The sequence below is a fragment of the Dendrobates tinctorius genome, unplaced genomic scaffold, assembly GCF_039654945.1.
Source record: "Dendrobates tinctorius isolate UK_male_01 unplaced genomic scaffold, ASM3965494v1 ptg000062l, whole genome shotgun sequence".
In the NCBI taxonomy this organism is placed as follows: domain Eukaryota; kingdom Metazoa; phylum Chordata; class Amphibia; order Anura; family Dendrobatidae; genus Dendrobates; species Dendrobates tinctorius.
Genome location: NW_027361730.1, coordinates 3701792 through 3727028, shown reverse-complemented (window position 1 = coordinate 3727028; position 25237 = coordinate 3701792). Strand labels below are relative to the sequence as shown.

At 45.0% G+C, this 25237-nt stretch overlaps 1 protein-coding gene across 1 annotated transcript in view; it reads left to right on the top strand.

Annotated features, from left to right (window-relative positions):
• KCP (kielin cysteine rich BMP regulator) overlaps positions 1–25237 on the top strand; it is a 265538-nt gene that overhangs the window by 46481 nt on the left and 193820 nt on the right. The window contains exon 6 of the mRNA XM_073579223.1: positions 21580–21656. Within this exon, the coding sequence (XP_073435324.1) occupies positions 21580–21656 (77 nt within the window). The remainder of the gene's footprint in view (positions 1–21579; positions 21657–25237) is intronic.

Below are 25237 nucleotides of genomic sequence, written 5' to 3'. Positions count from 1 at the left end.
AACATGATTTTTTAATTGTACCGCTGTACGTTATAAACTTCTGTGAAGCCCTTGTGGGTTCAAAGTTCTCACCACATATCTAGATAAGTTCCTTGGGGGGTCTAGTTTCCAAAATGGGGTCACTTGTGGGGGGTTTCCACTGTTTAGGTACATCAGGGGCTCTCCAAACGTGACATGGCGTCCGATCTGAATTCCAGCCAATTTTGAATTGAAAAAGTCAAACGGTGCTCCTTCCCTTCTGAGCTCAGCCATGCGCCGAAACAGTGGTCCCCCCCCACATATCAGGTATCAGCGTACTCAGGACAAATTGCACAATAACTTTTGCTGTCCAATTTCTCCTGTTACCCTTGGTAAAATAAAAAATTTGAACCTGAAGTATTTTTTTGTGAAAAAAAGTTAAATGTTCATTTTCTTTTAAATATTCAAAAAATTCCTGTGACGCACCTAAAGGGTTAATAAACTTCTTGAATGTGGTTTTGAGCACCTTAAGGGGTGCAGTTTTTAGAATGGTGTCACTTTTGGGTATTTTCTATCATATAGACCCCTCAAAGTGGCTTCAAATGTGATGTGGTCCGTAAAAATAAAATGGTGTTGCAAAAATGAGAAATCGCTGGTCAATTTTTAACCCTTATAACTTCCTAACGAAAAAAAATTTTGGTTCCAAAATTATGCTGATGTAAAGTAAACATGTGGGAAATGTTACTTATCAAGTTTTTTGTGTGCTGTATCTCTGTGATTTAAGGGCATAAAAATTCAAAGTTGGAAAATTGCGAAATTTTCTAAATTTTCGCCAAATTTCTGTTTTTTTCACAAATAGACGCAAGTTATTTGAATGAAATTTTTCCACTAACATGAAGTACAATATGTCATGAGAAAACAATGTCAGAATCACCAGGATCCATGGAAGCATTTCAGAGTTATTACCTTATAAAGGGACAGTGGTCAGAATTGTCAAAATTGGCCCGGTCATGAACGTGCAAACCACCCTTGGGGCTTAAGGGGTTAAAGGGATCCCCAGTATGGAAGTCAGGACAATTGCCTTCAAATGCTCTGGTACTGACCCCAGGCTCTCTTAAAGGGATCTTCAGTATGGAAGTTAGGGCAAATCCACTCAGCGCTCTGGTTCTGACCCAAGTCCCCTCTTAAAGGGATCCTCGGTACGGAAGTGAGGGAAAATCCACTCTGCGCTTTGGTACTGACCCCAGGCCTCTCTTAAAGGGATCTCCTTTATGGAAGTTAGGGTAAATCCCTCAGCGCTCTGATTCTCACCTCAGGCTTCTATTAGAGGGATCATTGGTATGGAAGTCAGGGCAAATCCAGTCAGCGCTCTGGTTCTGACGCCAGGCTGACTGGATGAGGTGGGATATTAGTGGTAGTTGTCCGGTGGCTCTGGCTGATCGGATGATGTGGGATATTAGGAGTAGTAGTCCGGTGGCTCTGGCTGACAGGATGATGTGGGATATTATGGGTAGTAGTCCGGTGGCTCTGGCTGATGGGATGATGCGGGATATTAGGAGTAGTAGTCCAGTGGCTCTTGCTGATGGGATGATGTAGGATATTATGGGTAGCAGTCTGGTAGCTCTGGCTGTCGGGATGATGTGGGATATTATAGTGAATGTGACTATTCGGAATGGGCGGGGCTCTACACTCAGCTTTATGTATATAGGTATAATCTTTATAATTTGTTATAACTTACCGTAGTTAGTTACTATGCCCGGGCAGCTAGTTTCTTACATAAATTTGACTTCCAACTATTTAGCTTTTTATCAGTTATGCAGATTCTGAATGGGAGGAGACACAGATTAGATATTAGAAAAAACTTTTTGACAGTTAGAGTGATCAATGAGTGGAACAGGCTGCCACGAGAAGTGGTGAGTTCTCCTTCAATGGAAGTCTTCAAACAGAGGCTGGACAGACATCTGACTGGGATGATTTAGCGAATCCTGCTTTGAGCAGGGGGTTGGACCAGATGGCCCAGGAGGTCCCTTCCAACTCTACGATTCTATGATTCTAATTCCTGATTCTTGTCATGTCACTGCATTGTTACTGTTTTGCTCTTGGTGGTGGAAAAATCTTTTTTTTCCTGTATACTACAAAATACAACCTGTTCTCACATTCACTAATAGCTCAGTGTGTTATTAAGTTAATTCCTAAGTCAAAGGTCACTGGTTTGCATCGCGGCGCTGCCATGAAGAAGATTTCTCAAGAAAAGAGAAACAGCATCATCCAGCTCATCGATAGAGGTCTCTTGGCCAAGAAAATTGCCAAACTGCTTCATGTTAGTGCCATGACAGTAGGAAAAATACAAAATGAAGTTAGTCCATCCATTCAAAAGCAAAGAGGTGGACATCCAGGCAAAATATCAGTCAACAAGTCAACTCATCACAAGGTCTATCAGTTCTCCCAAGACAAGCACGAAAGTGGATGTGGCTCGTATGCTTCATAATAGTGAAATCACAGACGTCCGTGCGAGCACTGTGCGATGCATGTTACGCAAGTCTGGAATGATGGCTTGAAAAAAGTTGAATAACACTTTACTTCAATATCATCATAAGAAGCTTTGGCTGAAGTTTGCAGAAAAGTATGAAAAGTGGACAGTAGAAGATTGTAAATGGGTGATTTGAAGCAATGAGACGAAAGTCAATAGACTAAGCTCTGATAGGTGCAAATGTGTCTGGAGGAAACAAGGGAAAACGGGCTAACGGATCAAGAAATTCAAGGAACTGTCAAGTTTGGTGGATGAAGCCTGATGATATGGGGTTGTTTCACAGCCAAATGCGTTGGGTACTTGACCATGATTGATGGTGGACTCAATGCTGAGCTATATGTGAGTATCCCACAAGGCAAGCTACTTTGTACACTCAAGTACTATGGGTATGAAAATAACAACATTGTGTTCCAGCAGGACAATGACCCGAAGCATAAGTCAAGATTGGAGAACTAATGGTTCAATGACAATGAAATAGAGGTGCTGGTTTTGCCCCCACAGACCCCAGGCCTCAACCCAATCAAACACTTGTGAGTAGAGTTGAAAAAACCTGTATACACACCCAAGTGAGTCGACCAGTATGCACCAACTTTGGGAATTTGTACAAGAGACCTGGGATCAGATTTCAGTCGAGACTTGTTTGAATCTGATCGAGAGCATGCCCAGAAGGATTCAGGCAGCGGTGAAAGCAAATGGTGGATTTACAAAATACTACCAAAATAATGCAAATTTATATTTAGGTATTTAGGCGCAAAACAGTAACAATGCAATGACATGACATGAATCTGCATAGCTAATCATATGCTAAATAGTTGCAAGTCACACATGCGAGAAACTCGGACGAGTCTCGAATGTTAATACCTGGCACTGCCGTCGGCAGTCGAGATCGGAGCGTGCGGCCTCATAGCAATACATGCAGCCGCACACTCCGATCTGAATGCCAGCCGCAGTGCCAGGTAATAACATGCGAGACTCGTTCGAGTTTGTCGCATATGTGATCCTGGCCTTATAATAAATAAAGCATGATGACTGTGAAAAGGGACAGCCATTTGGCCTCCAGTAATAAGATCAGCTAAAAGGATCCAATATTAAAACAGGCGCAGGTTAGTTACAAAAGAAAACCCAGTGTTAGCCACTCTGCCCATAAATTATACATATATACTGCCAAATTTAGAAATCATGCTGCTCTAAGCATTAGAGATTAAGTCCCCTATGGTTGATGGTTTAGATTACAGCAATATATTTCATATTTGGAAAATACTGTATATTACAATTCCCAATGCTGTCAATGCATTTCTGCAGTCAAAACTGCAATGATATCCACACAATTTATAGCTGCAGATTCGCTGCAGAATTTCCACTGTCAGCCAAATGTTTGTGTAGCTGACAGCTATCTGTCCTTACTATCCCATGCACATGCATATTCGGAGGAAGCGCATGGATTCTCACTGGGGAGGATATAAGCAGCTGCCAGACACCACTAACAGCAGCTTATCTCTCTTGCAAATGAAGAATTTTCTTGTTTACTCAACATCACCTGTCCTGTTGGTGATCCCCATACACATTAGATACCGTAATTGGCTAGACTTGTCAAGATCAGTGGATTTATCCAATATTTATTTTATGTATGGTGACCTTTGGTTCACAGCCAATTTAATGCTTGGAACAAGTTACTCCCAAGGTTTGCTATTTCTGAACAAGACCTGAACTAAGTATATAAGTAATTATCTCTTAAGCACTTGCTCACACGTTCTGCAGGCTAAGACTGGCCAACAGGAGAACAGGAGAATTCTCCGGTGGGCCCCAATGCAGGAATGGCACCACCCTCTTATTTGAGCAATACTTAGCACAATACACTTGATCTATTTTATTGCTATAGACATTTGTGAATGAGGATAAAGTCATATTTGAATGTAGCTGAAAGGTGGGACCCTGGAGTTGGTGATACTGGTGGACCCTTGGTACCCCACTTCAACACTGACTTTAAACAATAGGTTACAGAATATGCTGTTAGCTGAAAACAGTGTAGTACACCATCGCAATGTAAGCAATTTGTGCAATTTTCTGTTAAGCAATTGAGGCATTTTCTGCATATGCATAAAAAGTAACATACAAACTAAGTCAGATCACCGACAGCCACAGCAGATGCATCAAACTCCGTTCTGATTATACGTGGTAGACAATGAAAACTTGAAATGTTCCAGCTTCTTCAATAAAACTGAAAGTTTATTTTAAAACATATAAATGCTCCTGAACCGCACTCGATCCGGAGGAATTTGAGTATCTCTACTCAAGCATTTTCCCCCCTCTCCACTAGAAGTTGCATAATCTGGCAGCCTCCTTGGCCTGCCAAGAGGAATATGATTGATACCATAAAATTCTTCTATCTACACTGTTTTTGTTTCAAGTTGCACAGATTGCCGGGCCTCAAAATGCGTCTGCTGTTAATGTCTGAAAAATGGTCAGTACAAAAAGGACCGTTACATACTGCGGCTCACCCGAGTTTAGTCCGACTCAACAGCTGCTACGAAGGGAACCTTAACGGTGGGCAAGAGCAGTCGGACATCATTAGGGTATGTGCACACGTTGCGGATTCGTGTGCGGATTTTTCCGCGCGGAATCTGCAGAATCCGCAGGTCAAAATGCCTGCCTTTAATCTGCTGATTTACTGCGGATTTTGTGTGGATTTAGGCTGCGTTTTTACAACTGCAGATTCCTAGAATGGTATGGGTGTAAAAACGCTGTGGAATCCGCACAAAGAATTGACATGCTGCAGAAAATAAACTGCTGCGTTTCCGCACTGAATTTTCCGCAGCATGTGCACAGCGGTTTTTCTTTTCCATTGACTAACAAAGTACTGTACATCACTTGCGGATCTGCAGAGCCAAATCCCCTGCGGATCCGCACACAAATCCGCAACGTGTACACATACCCTTAGACTAGGAAACACAGAGGCAGCAATAGTTGCCAATATCAGAGTTAGGACGGGGTCACACAAACGGATTATGCTATTGACACTCAGCTCCAACTCTGATCTTGCATGTGAGAATCGTATCACAGGTGCGCAGAAAATGGAGAGCTTAATTTCAACATTTTCTACATTGTTTGAGTTGGTGGATATCGGATCACATACTGTAGGAATTCAGACCAATGTTTCTCAAGCATTGATAGACATCCAAATTCTGGAGCCATTCTGGAGCCCATTTGGTCTGTAGAAAAAAAATGCAGATCTGCGCTGCCCTATAGTATAACATAGGTCCGAGTGCTATCCTATAAAGCAATGGATAGTACTTGTCCAAGTTATAAACATATGTGAGCGAGCCATAAAAATTAGTGCAATCCGCTTTGTGATTTGGCAGAGTTGTCTACTTGAAATTTGGTATATGAACTTTCTGGTGGCGAGGTTCTGCTGTGCCACCCTCAGACTGGAGACTCCCACGTGAGGTGGGCTGCTCATCTATTAGCAGATGCGGCCCTGTTTCAGTGAAGAAAGACAACTCCTGTGGCTGTTGGTGGGGTCATTGTGACTTACATGGCATCTGTCATTGTTATACCAGCATTATTGCTATGTGCACACGTAGCGTTTTAAAACGCTCACTAAAAACCGGACTCCTTCCCAGAAATCGCGCGTTTTTTTTCCGCACGATTTCACCGCGATGATCGCGATTTTGCCGCGATTTTCGCGTGCGTTATTCAAGCACTTTCCAAGCGATTTGAAGCATCGCTTGGAAAGTGATTGACAGGTTGGTCACACTCGTCAAACATAGTGTTTGACAAGTTTGACCAGGTTTTTACTATTGAGGCCGCCTATGCGGCCTCAATAGTAAAAGATAGGATGTTAAAATGCTAAAAAAAAAATAAAAAATCGGGGTATATTTACCTTCCGGCGTCCCGCGCTGCATTCCCGGGCCACAGCGTTCCCAGTAATGCCTTACGAGACCTGTGATGACGTAGTCTCGCGTTGCTATAGCGATCTCGCGAGACCTTTAGAGTCACGCGAGACTACGTCATTACAGGGCCTTGCCGCAAGGCATTACTTGGAACGCTAGGCCGGGAATGCAGCGCGGGACACCGGAAGGTAAATATACCCCGATTTTTTATTTTTTATTTTTTTTACAGGGGTATGGTACCCAGGGCCTGGAGGACAGTCTCCTCTCCTCCACACCGTGGGTACCATCCGCACATGAGACACTTAGCTTCCCGCATGGTGGGCATAGCCACATGCGGGAAGTCAGCGATTCTCATGCATTCCTATGGGTGCGGAATCGCGGCAATTCTTTGCGATTCCGCACAAAAGAATGAGCATGCTGCGATTTTTTCCACGATGCGATTCCGCCGCGGAAAAAAGCGCAGCATTAGCACAGCATGTGCGGAATGCCATAGGAATGCATGGGGGGCGTTCTGTACACGATTTTTAAGCGTTTTCGTGCCGAAAATCGCGGCAAAAATGCTTAAAAATCGCTACGTGTGCACATAGCCTAAATGTGATTGACAACCCCTCTAGGGGCCGTATGGCACTTTAATAAATACTTGAGAGCTGTGACCTTAGGTTCAGTTTTTTTATGCTTTTATATTCTGAAATAATAATAATAATAATAAACTGATTTTTTAAGGCTATTTTTAACGGGCCCACATCAGTCAGTTGTTCATAGGAAACCTTGCAGCTGACCTCTGCTCTGTGTAAATATATCCAGAGATCAGCTGACAGACAAGCAAACGTTTGTGTGCTGATCACATTTTATTTTTTCGGGGGCCTAAATATTATCATTGGTTAGGTGCCATTCAAACATGCATTTAATGTTCTATCTAAGAAAAAAATGGACCATTTCCTATCAGTATGCACTGGATTTGATTTTCATCTATTTTTAGACTGTGTGTCCATTTTTACCATCAGTTTGGCATCGTCTTTTCTCATGTGCAATGAAAAAAAAAAAGAACTTCCAAGCTTCTTATGCCTTTTAAACAATAAAAATTGGGCAGCACTCAGATAATAAACAGAAGACATATGTCAATTTTTTTTCTGTACCAGTAGTAGTCTGAAGTTGTCTCTTGAGGAACACACAACTTTCCAGTCTCTCTCACCTCCTGGTCTCTGGCAGGGTTGTAACAAGGTGGCACAGGGTGGTAGTCATGACCAAGTCCATTTAAAGCAACAGTCCACAAGCACCCCGGCCCCTTGTACATAAAACAGACAGAACAGATGCAATCCCAGGCAATTTACCTTTTCACCACGATCACTGTAGTACAGGCAATAAGGATCCAGGAACACAACCCAGGCACAGTTGTAATCCAACAGCGAAAACGATTTATTGAAGAAAAGGAAGATGCAATAAACTGGATAAAACTTCATGTATTTTCCCAAGCAACATTCACCGCATTATCAGCAGCAGCAGTAGTAGTGTGTAACAACCCTGCTGGCATCGCTGCATGGCCTCCCATCCCCCACTCACCAACTTGCTCACTGCTCCAGGCCATGCTGTGATTTCTGTCTGCTGCCAGCTCCATGTTCTGTGCCTCTTGTCTGCTCTCTGAATGTTTCCTGGCTGTGTGTATAGGGGGAGGGGCGGCGCCAGAACTTTCTGGTTCTTATGGAATCAGTGTGCACCTGCCTGATGGGTCCCTAGCCAATCACCAAGAGCCCTCTAGTATTTAGGGCAGCTGCTCCCAATGGACTTTGCCTGTGCAATGTTTAACTCAGTTAGTTTCTTGCTGCTGAGTAAGCCAGGTCCTGTCCTATGTCTAGCTTTCTCTGGAGGCTTTATTATTATTATACATTTTTATAGCGCCATTTATTCCATGGCGCTTTACATGAGAAAAGGGGAAAATATGGACAAGTACAATAAACATGAGCAATACAAGACACACATAAGTACAGGAGGAGAGAGGTCCCTGCCCGCAAGGGCTCAGTCTACAGGGGATGGATGAGGATACACTAGGAGAGGGTAGAGCTGGTCATGCGGTGGTTCAGTAGGCTGAGGATGACTGCAGGTTATAGGCTAGTCGGAAGAGGTGGGTCTTCTCTTCAGGTTCTTTCTGAAGGTTTCCATGGTAGGCGAGAGTCTGATGTGTTGAGGTAGAGAATTTCAGAGTATGGGGGAAGCATGGGAGAAGTCTTGTATGCGGGTGTGAGAGGAAGAGATAAGAGGAGAGTAGAGAACGAGATCTTGGGAGGATCGAAGGTTGCGTGTGGGTAAGTAGCAGGAGACCATGTCACAGATGTAGGGCGGAGACAGGTTGTGGATGGCTTTGTATGTCTTAGGGTTTTGAACTGGAGCCTCTGAACGATAGGAAGCCAATGAAAGGCTTGGCATAGGGGAGAGGCTGGGGAATAACGGGGAGACAGGTGGATTAGTCGGGCAGAAGAATGTAGGATGGAATGGAGTGGTGCCAGAGTACTAGAGGGGAGGCCAGAGATTAGGAGGTTGCAGTAGTTGAGGCGGGAGATGATAAGGGCATGCACTAGAGTTTTTGTGGTGTCCTGGTCAAGAAATGCACGGATCCGGGAAATGTTTTTGAGTTTGAGACGGCAGGAGGAGGCTAGGGTTTGGATATGTGGCTTGAAAGAGAGGGCAGTGTTGAGGATCACCCCGAGGCACCGAGCATGCGGGACTGGGGAAAGTGAGCAGCCATTGACATTGATGGATATGTCTGGTGGAGGGGTGGAGTGAGATGGGGGAAAGATTATGAATTCTGTTTTGTCTATGTTCAGTTTTAGAAAGCGAGCAGAGAAGAAAGCTGAAATATTGGACAGACATTGTGGGATTTTGGTCAGTAAGGCGGTGAGGTCAGGTCCAGATAGGTAGATCTGCGTGTCATCGGCATAGAGATGATACTGGAGACCGTGAGCTGTCCCAGGCCGAAGGTATAGATGGAGAAGAGTAGGGGTCCTAGAACTGAGCCTTGAGGAACACCGACAGAGAGGGGGCGGGGTGAGGAGGTGGTGTGGGAGAGGGACCCTGAATGTTCGGTCTGTTTGGTCTTAACTCCTAACTTTGCCTAGTACTTCTCTGTCTGCCCTTCAGGAGGCAGAATATCCTGGTCCCTGTGCTGTTACTCCTTGCCTTGTCTTGGTCCCTGTGTCTTGTTCTAAGCCTTGTTTTGTATCTGAGTATAATTCGGTCCCTGTACCTTGTCTAGTACTGTTTCCCTGTCTGAACTCTGTCCTACCTTTGTCTCTCTGTCTCCTTGTCTGTGACTTCATTCCTTGTTGTGTCTTTCCTTGTGTCCTCCCTATCTGTGCTCTGCACCCTTGCAAGCTCTGCCTGCTCTGCAGCCTTGCAAGCTCTGCCTGCTCAGCACCCTTGCAAGCTCTGCCTGCTCGGCACCCTTGCGAGCTCTGCCTGCTCAGTACCCTTGCAAGCTCTGCCTGCTCTGTACCCTTGCGGCTCTGCCTGCTTTGTACCCTTGCAGGTTTGCCTGTAGTCCGCACCCTTCCGTCCCTCTTCCTGTGTGAACAGGTCCAAACCTGTCCCGTCATACTCCAACTCCTCCCTACTAGTACCCGTACCGGCACCTCCTGTGTGAACAGGTGCAAACCTGTTCTGTCATACTCCTCTCCTTCCAGCCTGCTCCAGTACCTGCGGGGAGGTTAGTGCATTTGTATTGAGGCCTGTCTATACAAGTAAGCATCTCTGCCTGTTTTGGTTTTTGCTCCAGTATCTGCACCCACTGTGTGAACAGGTCTCTACCTGTTCCTTCACACACCACACCTGCCCTGTGTTTCAGCTGTGCCTCCCTGCCCTGTGTTTCAGCTATGCCTCCCTGTCCTGTGTCTCAGCCTTGCCTGCCTGCCCTGTGTCTCAGCCATGCCTGCCTGCCCTGTGTCTCAGCCATGCCTGCCTGGATACCAGCCGTGCCTGCTGTGCATACCTTCCTGCCTGTCAGTCGCACCTGTCCAAGTGTCTTGTCCCAGAGTGGAATCAGCAGCCACAGCGAGACACCACCCTGGAGTGGCACCTGGCAGCTACCTGCCGCACAAGCCTGACCTCATCATCAAAGGCTCCAGCGAAGACCGAAGTAGCTGTCATAGTCACTCCCCTTCCAGGATAGTCTGGTTTGTGGCACAGTGGGGCCACAACCCCCCGACTCGCGCAAACCTGCCAAGGTGCGAGCGTGACATAGTGGTAGTTCACAAGCTGATATCTGGGCGCTCATAGTCCTCAGCAGGGCATTTACACAGTCCTGGTGCCTGCTTCACTCCCCAGGGGTTTGGGCACCACCCTTTCCCTTCCAGGGAAGTTTTTGGCTCCAGACGCTGCTGAGCACCTGCCCTGGGCATGCCTACCCGTGCATTGAGCTGCAGACAGGGACTTCCTGTCTACTTTCGAGGCTGCTGACCCAGCCCCCTTAATTAACCTCTTTCTCTCCCTAGCACTAGCATGTACAATATAGTGCAATTGCAATATACAGTACATTGACACGGCAGATATTGTTATTAGTATTATTTATTATTTATTTATTTATATAGCACCATCGATTCCATGGTGCTGTACATGAGAAGGGGTTACATACAAATTACAGATATCACTTACAGTAAACAAACTTACAATGACAGACTGATACAGAGGGGAGAGGACCCTGCCCTTTCGGGCTTACATGCTACAGGATGGTGGGGAAGGAGACAGTAGGTTGATGGGTTGCAGCAGTTCCGGTGTTGGTTGAGGTGAAATCTCCAGTAGTGGTGAGGAAGCAGCGGGGTCATTGCAGGCTGTAGGCTTTCTTGAAGAGGTGGATTTTCAGGTTCAGTCTGAAGGATCCGAATGTGGTTGATAGTCGGACATGTTGGGGCAAAGAAATCCAGAGGATGGGGGCTATTTGGGAGAAGTCTTGGAAGCGGTTGGGTGAGGAACGAATAAGTGTGGAGGAGAGAAGGAGGTCTTGGGATGACCGGAGATTACGTGAGGGAAGGTATTGGGAGATTAGTTCAGAGACATATAGAGGAGACAGGTTATAGATGGCCTTGTAGGTCAGTATTAGTAATTTGAACTGAATACGCTGAGAGAATGGAAGCCAGTGAAGAGATTTGCAGAGAGGAGAAGCGGAGGAGTAGCGAGTAGGGAGATGAATTAGTCGGGCGGCAGAGTTAAGGATGGACTGGAGAGGTGCGAGGGTGTTAGCAGGGAGACCACAGCAAAGGATGTTGCAGTAGTCGAGGCGGGAGATGATGAGGGTGTGCACATGCATTTTAGTAGAGTGAGGGTTGAGGAAAGGACGGATTCTGGAAATATTTTTGAGCTGGAGGCAACAGGAGGTAGAAAGAGCTTTGATGTGCGGTTTGAAGGACAGGGCAGAGTCAAGGGTTACTTCGGGGCAGCGACTTCCGGCACTGGGGAAAGCGTGATGTCATTAATTGTGATAGGTAAGGAAAATCTGTGAGATGGAGGAAAGATGAGTTCAGATTTGTCCACATTGCGCTTGAGGAAACGAGAGGAGAAGGAGGAGGATATGGCTGATAGACACTCCAGGATTTTGGGCAGCAGAGAGGTAACGTCTGGGCCAGAGAGGTAGATCTGAGTGTCGTCAGCATAAAGGCGGTACTGGAATCCATGGGACTTAATGAGTTGACCCAGGCCAAGGGTATAAGAAGAGTAGGGGTCCTAGAACAGAGCCTTGGGGGACTCCAACAGAGAGAGGGTGGGATGAGGAGGTAGTGTGGGAGTGGGAGACGCTGAATGTGCGGTTTGAAAGGTATAAGGAGATCCAGGATAGGGCGAGGTCTTTGATGCCAAAGGAGGAGAGGATCTGTAATAGGAGGAGTGGTCAACTGTGTCGAATGCAGAGGACAGGTCTAGAAGCAGGAGTATAGAGTAATGTCCGTTTGCTTTGGCTGTAAGTAGGTCTTTAGTAATTTTGGTCAGGGCTGTCTCAATGGAGTGATGGGGGTGGAAACCAGATTGTAGATTGTCAAAGAGCAAGTTAGATGAGAGGCGGGAGGAAAGTTCAGCGTGAACGTGCAGCTCCAGTAGTTTGGAAGCGAATGGGAGCAGTGATATTGGGTGATAGCTGGACATAGCGGTTGGGTCGAGGGTTGGCTTTTTAAGGATTGGCGTGATTGTGGCATGTTTAAAAGCAGAAGGGAAGGTACCGGACGTTAGCGATAGGTTGAAGAGGTGGGTTAGGGATGGGACAAGATGGGTTGGGATGGGATATAGAACATTACACAATACATATGAGACATGACACATTCAACACTTACAGGGTGACCACTCCAGCCTGAGTGACAGCTCTGGGGAGTAGCAGGGCTGTAGTATTATTAGAACGATAAAGCTCAGCACATTTTTTGCTGTAACCATAGCTCCCAAGCGCCCCGGATTCCGCGGGACAGTCCCGTTTATGCTCTGCACACCCGCTGTCCCGCCCGGGAGTCTATTTGTCTCGTACTGCAGGGAGATAAGCCGCACCCCCCCATGCACCGACCCCATTGTCGCCCTCCCACAGACCCAGTGCAGCCCCACACAGCCTGCCCTGCAGTGAGGTCGCTAGGTTGTGTTCTCTTTCTGTAATAAATGAAAACATGGCACTCAACTTAATGCTTAGTGAGACAATTTATTGTAGTGCCAGAAAACGTTTTGGTCAGTATAGACCTTCATCAGTTACGTGCTAGTATGTTTGAATCCAGCTTAGAGGAGGGCACTTTTTATGATTCTCTTTGGTAAAACCGGTAATCAGATAATCAGAATGCTGCTGTAACGCAAAAAAATCTTAACAGTGGGCAGTATAAGCGCAGACTGATCCTCCTGGACGCGGGGGCACCGGTTTTATCAAAGAGAGTGGAGCTCCGTGTGTATGAAGCGGAGTCGCATGTGTACGACGTGTACAGAGCGGAACCGTGTATGTACGAGGTGTATGGAGCAAAGCCGCATGTGTATAAGGTTTACGTAGTGGAGCCATGTGTGTACAAGGTGTACGGAGCAGAGCCGCATGTGTGCAAGGTTTACGGAGTGGAGCCATGTGTGTGCGTGAAGTGTACGGAGCAGAGCCGTGTGTGTACGAGGCACACAAAGCTGAACCGTGCATGGTGGGGAGCATTCATACCTCCCAACCTTCCTGAATCCAGCAGGACAGATAGAATCTTTTTCTTTCTCTCTCACTTCTTTCTTTCTTTCCCCTCTTCCTTTCTCTCTCTCTGTTCTTTCTTTTGCTCTGTTCTTTCTTTCTTTCCCCTCTTTTTCTCTCTCTAATCTTTCTTTCTCTCTGTTCTTTCTCTCTCTATGTTCGTCCTTTCTCTCTGTATTCTTTCTTTCTCTCTCTCTCTGTTCTCTCTTTCTTTCTGTTCTCTTTCTTTCCCCTCTTTCTTTCTCGCTCCGTTCTTTCTTTCCTCTGTTTCTCTCTCTGTTCTTTCTTTATCCCTCTGTTCTTTCTCTCTCTCTCTCTGTTCTCTTTCTTTCTTTCTTTCTCTGTTGTTTCTTTCTCTCTCTCTGTTCTTCCTTTCTTTCTCTGTTCTCTTACATTCCCCTCTTTCTTTCTCTTCTTTCTCTGTCTCTCTCTCTGTTCTTTCATTCTTTCTCTTTCTTTCTCTCTCTGTTCTTTTTTCTGTCCCCTCTTTCTTTCTCTCCATGTTCTTTCTTTCTCTGTTTCTTTCTTTCTTCTTTTTTTCAGTGATGGTGTCACTGTGCATCGGTCAACAATACAGCACATTCATAACGCCTTTTTGTATGACCAAACAACTCAATCTTTGTTTCATCAGTCCACAGGACCTTCTTCCAAAATGTAACTGGCTTGTCCAAATGTGCTTTTGCATACCTCAGGCGACTCTGTTTGTGGCGTGCTTGCAGAAACGGCTTCTTTCGCATCACTCTCCCATACAGCTTCTCCTTGTGCAAAGTGCGCTGTATTGTTGACCGATGCACAGTGACACCATCTGCAGCAAGATGATGCTGCAGGCCTTTGGAGGTGGTCTGTGGATTGTCCTTGACTGTTCTCACCATTCTTCTTCTCTGCCTTTCTGATATTTTTCTTGGCCTGCCACTTCTGGGCTTAACAAGAACTGTACCTGTGTTCTTCCATTTCCTTACTATGTTCCTCACAGTGGAATCTGACAGGTTAAATCTCTGAGACAACTTTTTGTATCCTTCCCCTGAAAAGCTATGTTGAATAATCTTTGTTTTCAGATCATTTGAGAGTTGTTTTGAGGAGCCCATGATGCCACTCTTCATAGGAGAATCAAATAGGAGAACTACTTGCAAGTGGCCACTTTAAATACCTTTTCTCATGATTTGATACACCTGGCTATGAAGATCAAAGCTCAATGAGGTTACAAAACCAATTTAGTGCTTCAGGAAGTCAGTAAAAAGTAGTTAGGAGTGTTCAAATCAAGAAAATGATAAGGGTGCCCATACTTTTGCACCGGTCAAATTTTGTTTAAATGCAGATTGCACATTTTCTGTTAGTACAATAAACCTCATTTGAATCCAGAAATATAACTGAGTCCATCAGTTATTAGATATATGAAACTGAAATACCTGTTGCAAAAACCAAAATTGTTATAAAGAAAAAAGGTTAACATTAATAGGGGTGCCCAAACTTTTACATATGACTGTATGCTCATGTGTTTTGGTACTTCCATGAAGTTACCATATGGTGGAGTTTTATGGTTATTTCTTGAGCTAATTTTGGTTGATTTTGGCAATTGTGTGTTTAACCCCTTCCCGACATCCGACGGTATATCCCGTCCATGGGACCTGGGCCCCTATGCCCATGGACGGGATAGTACGTCGGGCGCGATCAGCGGCGCCCACGTGGTGAGCGCCGCTGATCGCGGCCGGGTGTCAGCTGATTATCACAGCTGACACCCGGCACATTGTGTCAGGGGCGGTCACGGACCGCCCCCGACACGTTAACCCCTTGCACACCACGATCAAACATGATCGCGGTGTACCGGGAGTTAAAGGGAAGCATCGGCAGGGAGGGGGCTCCCTCCGTGCTTCCCTGAGCCCCCCACGGCAGCGCAATGTGCAGCGCTGCTGCGGGGGGACTCCTTTCCTCCAGGCCCCCCGAATCCAAGATGGCGACGGGGGCCTTCGGGGGCCTGAGGAAGCTGGCTTCCTCAGTGCCTGCAAAGCGCAGGCATGAGGAAGCCTTCTGCAGTGCCTGTGTCAGATCGCTGATCTGTCACAGTGATCTGTGATGTGACAGATCAGCGATCTGTCACAGGATAGTGATGTCTCACCTGGGACTATTTAATAAAGTAAAAAAAAAAATAAAAAAAAGTGTAAAAATAATTAAAAAAAAATCGCCAAATAAATTAGAAAAAAAAAAAAAATATTCCCCCAATAAATCCATTTTTTGGAAATAAAAAAAACAAACAATAAAAGTACACATATTAGGTATCGCCGCGTCCGTAACGACCCGCCCTATAAAACTGTCCCATTAGTTAACCCCTTTAGCGAACCCCTTAAAAAATAAAAATAAAAAACGAAGCAAAAAATAATGATTTATTATCATACTGCCAAACAAAAAGTGTAATAACGCGCGATCAAAAAGACGCATATAAATATCCATGGTACCGCTGAAAACGTCATCTTGTCCCGCAAAAAACGAGCCGCCACACAGCATCATCAGCAAAAAAATAAAAAAGTTATAGCTCGCAGAATAAAGCGATGCAAAAATAATTATTTTTTATATAAAATAGTTTTCATTGCATAAAACCGACAAAAACATAAAAAAACGACCTAAATGAGGTATCACTGTAACCGTACTGACCCGAAGAATAAAACCGCTTTATCAATTTTTCCGCACGCGGAACAGTGTAAACGCACCCCCCCAAAAGAAATTCATGAAACGCTGGTTTTTCTTCATTCTGCGTCCCAAAAATCGGAATAAAAAGCGATCAAAAAATTTCACGTGCCCGAAAATGGTACCAATAAAAACATCAACTCGTCCCGCAAAAAATAAGACCTCACATGACCCGGTGGGTCAAAATACGGAAAAATTATAGCTCTCAATATGTGGTGATGCAAAAACTATTTTTACAATAAAAAGCGTCTTTTAGCGTGCGACAGACGCCAAATATAAAAACCGCCATAAATAGTAAATCAAACCCCCCATTATCACCCCCTTAGTTAGGGAAAAATAATAAAATAAAAAAAATGTATTTATTTCCATTTTTCCATTAGGGTTAGGGCTAGGGTTAGGGTTAGGGCTAGGGTTAGGGCTAGGGTTAGGGTTAGGGCTAGGGGCATGTTGGGGTTCGGGTTGGAGTTAGAATTGGGGGTTTCCACTGTTTGGGCACATCAGGGGCTCTCCAAATGCAACATGTCGTCTGATCTCAATTCCAGCCAATTCTGAGTTGAAAAAGTCAAATGGTGCTCCTTCCCTTCCAAGCTCTGCCATGCGCCCAAACAGTGTTTTACCCCCACATGTAGGGTATCAGCCTACTCAGGACAAATTGCAAAACAATTTTTGGGGTCCAATTTCTCCTGTTACCCTTAGGAAAATAAAAAATTGGGGGCAAAAATATCATTTTTGTGGAAAAAAATGATTTTTTTATTTTCACGTCCGAGTGTTATAAACTTCTGTGAAGCACTTGGGGGTTCAAAGTGCTCACCACACATCTAGATAAGTTCCGTGGGGGGTCTAGTGTCCAAAATGGGGTCACTTGTGGGGAGTTTCAATAGTTTAGGTACTAGGTAATAGTTTATCAGGGGCTCTCCAAACGCACATGACACCCGCAGACCATTCCATCAAAGTCTGCATTCCAAAACGTCACTACTTCCCTTCCAAGCCCCGACATGTGCCCATACAGTAGTTTTCTCCCACATATGGGGTATCAGCATACTCAGGACAAATTGGACAACAACTTTTAAGGTCCAATTTCTCCTGGTACCCTTGGGAAAATAAAAAAATGGTGACTAAAAGATCATGTTTGTGGAAAAAATACGAATTTTTTATTTTCACGCCCGGGCGTTATAAACTTCTGTGAAGCACTGGGGGGTTCAAAGTGCTCACCACACATCTAGATAAGTTCCTTGGGGGGTCTAGTTTACAAAATGGTGTCATTTGTGGGGGGTTTCCACTGTTTAGGTACATTAGGGGCTCTCCAAAGGCAACATGACACCCGCAGACCATTCCATCAAAGTCTGCATTCCAAAACGTCACTACTTCCCTTCCGAGCCCCGACGTGTGCCCATACAGTAGTTTTCTCCCACATATGGGGTATCAGCATACTCAGGACAAATTGGACAACAACTTTTAAGGTCCAATTTCTCCTGGTACCCTTGGGAAAATAAAAAAATGGTGACTAAAAGATCATGTTTGTGGAAAAAATACGAATTTTTTATTTTCACGCCCGGGCGTTATAAACTTCTGTGAAGCACTGGGGGGGTCAAAGTGCTCACCACACATCTAGATAAGTTCCTTAGGGGGTCTAGTTTCCAAAATGGTGTCATTTGTGGGGGGTTTCCACTGTTTTGGTACATCAGGAGTTTTCCAAACGCGACATGGTGTCCGATCTCAATTCCAGCCAAAAACGTCAAATGGCGCTGCTTCCCTTCCGAGCTCTGCCATGCGCCCAAATAGTGGTTTACCCCCACATGTGGGGTATCAGCGTACTCAGGACAAATTGCACAATAACTTTTAGGGTCCTGTTACCCTTGGAAAAATAAGAATTGAGGGTGAAAAGATGATTTTTGTGGAAAAAATATGATTTTTTAATTGTATGGCTTTATGTTATAAACTTCTGTGAAGCCCATGGGGGTTCAAAGTTCTCACCACACATCTAGATAAGTTCCTTAGGGGGTCTAGTTTCCAAAATGGTGTCATTTGTGGGGGGTTTCCACTGTTTTGGTACATCAGGGGTTTTCCAAACGCGACATGGTGTCCGATCTCAATTCCAGCCAAAAGCGTCAAATGGCGCTGCTTCCCTTCCGAGCTCTGCCATGCGCCCAAATAGTGGTTTACCCCCACATGTGGGGTATCAGCGTACTCAGGACAAATTGCACAATAACTTTTAGGGTCCTGTTACCCTTGGAAAAATAAGAATTGAGGGTGAAAAGATGATTTTTGTGGAAAAAATATGATTTTTTAATTGTATGGCTTTATGTTATAAACTTCTGTGAAGCCCATGGGGGTTCAAAGTTCTCACCACACATCTAGATAAGTTCCTTAGGGGGTCTAGTTTCCAAAATGGTGTCATTTGTGGGGGGTTTCCACTGTTTTGGTACATCAGGGGTTTTCCAAACGCGACATGGTGTCTGATCTCAATTCCAGCCAAAAGCGTCAAATGGCGCTGCTTCCCTTCCGAGCTCTGCCATGCGCCCAAATAGTGGTTTACCCCCACATGTGGGGTATCAGCGTACTCGGGACAAATTGCACAATAACTTTTAGGGTCCTGTTACCCTTGGGAAAATAAAAATTGGGGTGAAAAGATCATTTTTGTGGAAAAAATATGATTTTTTAATTGTACCGCTGTACGTTATAAACTTTTGGAAAGCCCTTGTGGGTTCAAAGTTCTCACCACATATCTAGATAAGTTCCTTGGGGGGTCTAGTTTCCAAAATGGGGTCACTTGTAGAGGGTTTCCACTGTTTAGGTACATCAGGGACTCTCCAAACGTGACATGGCGTCCAATCTGAATTCCAGCCAATTTTGCATTGAAAAAGTCAAACGGCGCTCCTTCCATTCTGAGCTCTGCCATGCGCTGAAACAGTCGTTCCCCCCCCACATATCAGGTATCTGCGTACTCAGGACAAATTGCACAATAACTTTTGCAGTCCAATTTCTCCTGTTACCCTTGGTAAAATAAAAAAAATTGAACCTGAATTATTTTTTTTATGAAAAAAAGTTAGATGTTCATTTTTTTTTAAATATTAAAAAAAATTCCTGTGACGCACCTAAAGGGTTAATAAACTTTTTGAATGTGGTTTTGAGCACCTTAAGGGGTGCAGTTTTTAGAATGGTGTCACTTTTGGGTATTTTCTATCATATAGACCCCTCAAAGTGGCTTCAAATGTGATGTGGTCCTAAAAATAAAATGGTGTTGTAAAAATGAGAAATCGCTGGTCAACTTTTAACCCTTATAACTTCCTAACAAAAAAAAATTTTGGTTCCAAAATTGTGCTGATGTAAAGTAAACATGTGGGAAATGTTAGTTATCAAGTTTTTTGTGTGCCGTATCTCTGTGATTTAAGGGCATAAAAATTCAAAGTTGGAAAATTGCGAAATTTTCAAAATTTTCGCCAAATTTCCGTTTTTCTCACAAATAAACGCAAGTTATTTGATTGAAATTTTACCACTAACATGAAGTACAATATATCACGAGAAAACAATGTCAGAATCACCGGGATCCATGGAAGCGTTCCAGAGTTATGACCTCATAAAGGTACAGTGGTCAGAATTGTAAAAATTGGCCCGGTCATGAACGTGCAAACCACCCTTGGGGGTGAAGGGGTTAATAACCAGAGGGAGGCCAGAAAGTGAATTCACAACATTTGTCCCTATTTTCCTTTCTTCAAAAGTTGAGAGGTATGGTAACACCTTCATATATCAGTGGTTTGTTCTGGAGCCTACATTGCTATCACCATATATAAAAGGGCATTTGAACAAACACACAGCTTAGTAAAAGCAGTAACTTGGAGACCTGCTCTGGGAGAAGCCAAATGCTGTGCACTGATGAATTTGAACGATTTATAACCACAGCTTGTCAACTGCTGAGAGGGTAGGGGTTGCAGGGATAAGCTAATAAGCTAACTTCTATATAGAAATCTATAGACTGGAGAGAGGTAGCTGGTATGTTAGGAGTTAACTCTTCTCCTGGAATGTAACAACTGCTCACTCTCTTCCAGGGGCTAGCTAGGCACCAATAGCTGTGGAAACCAGCCATAAACAATAAAATTTAAAAGTTCACTTTGCATGTGAATGACAGCAGATAGAAAAAGCAAGACAAATGCAAACGTGCTTATTTTCACGCTAATTAAAGCAATTTAATAGCTCGAGAATATCCCTTTAAGCTGTTTCCAGATAGAAAAAATCTAAAGAGATGATCTGAAATATGAGTTGGGGGGCTTGCAGCGTGTAAGCGCATGTTCACACTGGCCACTAAACTGACAAAACCAAAGATAAAAACATAATTAGAGAATTATGCTTATTATGTTTTTTTTATCTTGTATTTTGTCTGTTCGGCTGGGTTCACATAGCGTTTGGCAGGTCCGTTTAACGGATTGCGTTACACCGCGGCATTAACGCGATGTAACACATCCATTCACTTCCATTACCAAGCGCATTGCTAACGCATGTCCTAAGCGGCATGCAGTAGCAATGTGCCGTCATTCTGTGACCCTCGGACGCAGTCTGCAGCGTTCGGGGGTCCATCACTGCTTGCGCAGATGGAGCATCTGCGCTAGCGGGATCACATAACACGATCGCGTTATGGAATAGCGTTAACGCAGTCCATCAATGCTGTGCATTGAACGGACTGCATTAACGCTATGTGAACCCAGCCTTACCAGCTAGAACCACATTGTGGATATGTGTGACACTATTTCTGGAAAAAGTAGCCATGTTTTCTTAGGCTAGGACTACACGGTTCATTGTGTCCTGTGACCTACCCTGACACAGAGTTGCAAATAAGCCCAAATGTTTTAGAATTTTTTCAGTCACAACTCATAGATTCAGTTGCCATAGATTTCAAAACGAGTCACATGTGACTGCAACTTATCAATGACTGGCTTTTTTTATACCAAAATCGCAGCTCTAAAATGAACAAATGAGAACAAATTACAGACAAGTCGCACAGAAGTTTTTGGTCGTACAACACATTGCGCTGTGCATCTCCAACCTTAACCCTTCCAGCATATTCTCCAGAGTGACCCACTAAACATTAATATTTCTAATTAAACAATTCAGTGCACATCGTCCATCATATATCTCTTACCTCAATTAAAATATTCTGGATGTTTGACAGTAATTGTGGCCTTAGAGAATTACCTCAGCATGCCTCCCAATAAGCACACCCATCATAGTCCTGAATGCTGGCTGGTAGTCAAGGCCTTGCGTTGGGTGTATAAAATGGCTCTGATTTTTCGTACAATTATATTGCCCATCTTGTAGATTTCTCACATAACATATCTTGTTTCTTTTTCCATTTCCTGTCACAGCTTGCCTTCATGAGGACAGGATTTATGGTAACACGGAGACATTTTCTGTCGGTTCCTGCACAAGATGTGTCTGTCAGGTTAGTAGTGTCTTACTGATTTCCATATTGTGCGGTTGTTTAGTCTACAGTTATAGAAGTTATACATAAAGTTATACATTGCCGGAAAAATACTGGTTGGCACCTAACCATGGTAATTTATTAGCACAACAGTCATTTGCCACCTGTTCCTTTTAGTAGGAGCTAAGTGTGCATCAACAAATACATTTTTCATTGTCGGTACTTGAACTTCAATACCTGGCCTGATCCTGGCCCCAAAAAAATGATAGCCTCATGTCGGTAGACCTCTGACTGGTTGGCTCGGGCATTGCAATCTGTATACGGATTGTGAAAAGTGGCCATCTGAACCCAGCCTTAAAATGGAGCTGTCGGTTCTCCCGACCTGTCTGTTGCAGTACCTTAAGCATTTCTTAAGAGATAACCATAGTTGGGCACCTTTTGTTAGTACTCTGCATTGTGTGCCATTCCTCTGTTATTCTAAATGGAAATGTGTAAAAGAAGTTTTGATCACAGAGTTTTTTGAGGCATTCAAGAACCCAGAGTTTTTCACATGAAACCACTTTAAGAAACTTTCCTTTTTGGAGGAATTTTTGGAGGAGTTTGTATTTCCTGAAGCACATTTTGCAGCCTTTTTGGTTTGACAGTACCTCATTTGGAAAGTTTGCTTCAGGATCCAGTTTGAAGAAGAGACAGGCATTTTCTTTTTTTTCCAGCAGACATTTTTCAAAACCTCTTAAAGAAAAAGAAAAACAAGCTCATTTGCACAGCAAAGTTAATTTCCTAAAGAAATTAATAGGAAGGGTTTTCCAAGCATTTTTAAAACTATTTTTGTGTAGGATTTCAGAGAGGATATCATAGTCCATCAATTTAGTAATCTGGATAACTCCTTCGATACAGATATTGGATGGACAATGCATTCCTGAAAACTTCCCCAAAAAGAAAGGGGCAGAGTATATTGGCAGTTATGGCTGACATTCAGCTAATGAGTAGGAACACCTTAAAGGGAACCTGTCATCAGATTCATGCAGCATAAACAAAGCCTGGCTATGTGATTGCAGCCAGGTATGTTTTAGTCTGAAATGCTGTGATAATTCAGAATAAACATTCTTTGAAAGGTGGCCAAGGACTATGTGTCTCGGCAGACTAGTCCAATGTGGTCCATAACCAGCTTTTCCATGCCCTGATTCCTTCCACTGTACATAGGGATTGGCCTGTCAGTAAACTGTAGCAAAGTGGGGAGAAACTGTTCGGGCACCACATTGGACTAATCAGTCAAGACACATAGTCCCGAGTCAGCATTTCAAAGTATCAAAGTAAGTTTCAGAGTGAAACTTCTGATTACAATTGGGCAGCCCATGTTTCGGACAGCATGAATCTGATGACAGATTCCCTTTAAGTATATTTATTATTTGTATGCTCAGAAACAAGCTGTGGTAGTAAAATAGCTGCTAAGAATGAAGATTGTGTAGCTGGTGGCCATCTTTTTAAAGTTAGCATTGTAAAAGGCTTGTTTTTGCTTTTATGTAATGTGGACACAGATATGAGATTTTTATTGAAACTCTTGCCTATTCCACAGGGATCCAGTGACATTTGTTGTCCATAGGGACAGTGTGATTATCCCAGATGTCAGTGATCTGACAGGTTGAATTTTTTCTTGTCTGATCCGTTTATTCCTTCTTTGATAACCTGTGCCAGAGGTCTGGCAGCCACCTATTACTCAACTTGCTTAGAAGAAGAGGGGGTTGATTTACTATCCACAGCAAAGGCTCTGATTATGGCACATCTTAAGCATAGAAATTGGAAGAATTACCACATTTACCTCCCGTGTGTGACGGACTCAGCTCCTGCTGAGCCCATTTTTTGAGTGGACCCTCTGGGTCTTGGCACCCACCCACCGAGGGCGAGCTGACCTTGTGAGAATCCACCCCCTATACAGGGAGTGTCAGGGGCAAGACCAAGGGGGTGAGCCACCACGACTGCTGGGACCAGACGGCGGGCTCAGGGGGACACTATCGGAGTGTCTGACGACCAGGGACAAGCAGGAAGCAAGACAAGACAAAACATAAGTGCAAGGTATCTTCATTAAGATCTTCAGAATTACATTCAGTGCAAACGTGAAAACAAGAAAAACGTGCAAGGTGCGCGCGTGGGCACGCCAAGGTTCATAGCATAGTATGTGCCGGTGGCACGCCTAGGTACAGGTAAAGGCACAATGGGACAGGACTTCGGACAGCTGGCGACTATCGACATTATCAAGGCATCAGGCTGCGGACATCAGCTCCGGACATCAGGCCGCAGTCATCCAGCTTACAATTTCCGGCAGCGATCGGCAGGTTCTGGGCATCCGGCAGGCAAACCAGGGTTCAGGCAAGGAGGCACGACAGATATCCAGGCATGGTGCGTGTTAGGGAACACGCCAAGGTCCAAGGCTAGGTGCAAGGCAAGGTGCGTGTGTAGGGGACACGCCAGGGTTCAAAGCGAGGTGCAAAGCAAGGTGCGTGTGTAAGGGACACACCAGGGTTCAAAGCGAGGTGCGTGTGTAGGGGACACGCCAGGGTTCAAAGCGAAAAAGGGTGCGTGTGTAAAGACACGCCAAAGCACAAGGTACAAGACAGAGTACGTGTGTAGAGACACGCCAAAGCACAAGGTAGAAGACAGAGTGCGTGTGTAGAGACACGCCAAGGTCAGGGTTCAAGGCAGGGTGCGTGCTAGGAGCCACGCCAGGATTCAAGGCAGGGTGCGTGCTAGGAGCCACGCCAGGGCTCAAGGCAGGGTGCGTGCTAGGAGCCACGCCAGGGTTCAAAGCAGGACGCGTGCTAGGAGCCACGTGGGATGCACACCTCACTGGCCAGTGCACACGGCTGTAACGCCAGCATGAGGCACGACCTTGGCACAGGAGGCGGGCAAAGGAACCTTCGTGCTAGGAGCCACGCCAGGTTCAGGGCAGGGTGCGTGCTAGGAGCCACGCCAGGTTCAGGGCAGGGTGCGTGCTAGGAGCCACGCCAGGTTCAGGGCAGAGTGCGTGCTAGGAGCCACGCCAGGTTCAGGGCAGGGTGCGTGCTAGGAGCCACGCCAAGGTTCAAGGAAGGGATGCATGCTAGAAGCCACGCAGGAGGCACGCCACACTGGCCAGTGCACACGGCTGTACACAAACACGAGGCACTTACCACGGCACAGGAGAAGGCCAAGCGGAACCCACGCCGGGGTTCAAGGCAAGGACAATGCAAGGAGCAAGGCAAGACTAGGCAAGAAACAAGGTACGGAACACGGAGCGGAACATAGGCAGAAACAGAGCCAGGTCAGAGCGAGGACAGAGTCTAGCAGCGGAGCGTAGGCCGAAACCCAGAGCCAGGCCAAGGGAGAACCTTGGGACTAGACTTGGAAATGTGCAAGAGAGCACCAGAGGACAGAGTGTGGAAAACCAGGCTGAGACAAGAACATGAGAAGTACTACAAGGCTCAGGATAGCAAAGACCAGACATGGCGAAACAGGCAAGGCAGAGAACAGAGGAAGGACTATAAGTCAAAGAATAGCTAAGGCGAGACATAGCAAAACAGACTAAAGCAGAGAACAGCGGAAGGACTACAAGGCAAGGCAAAGAC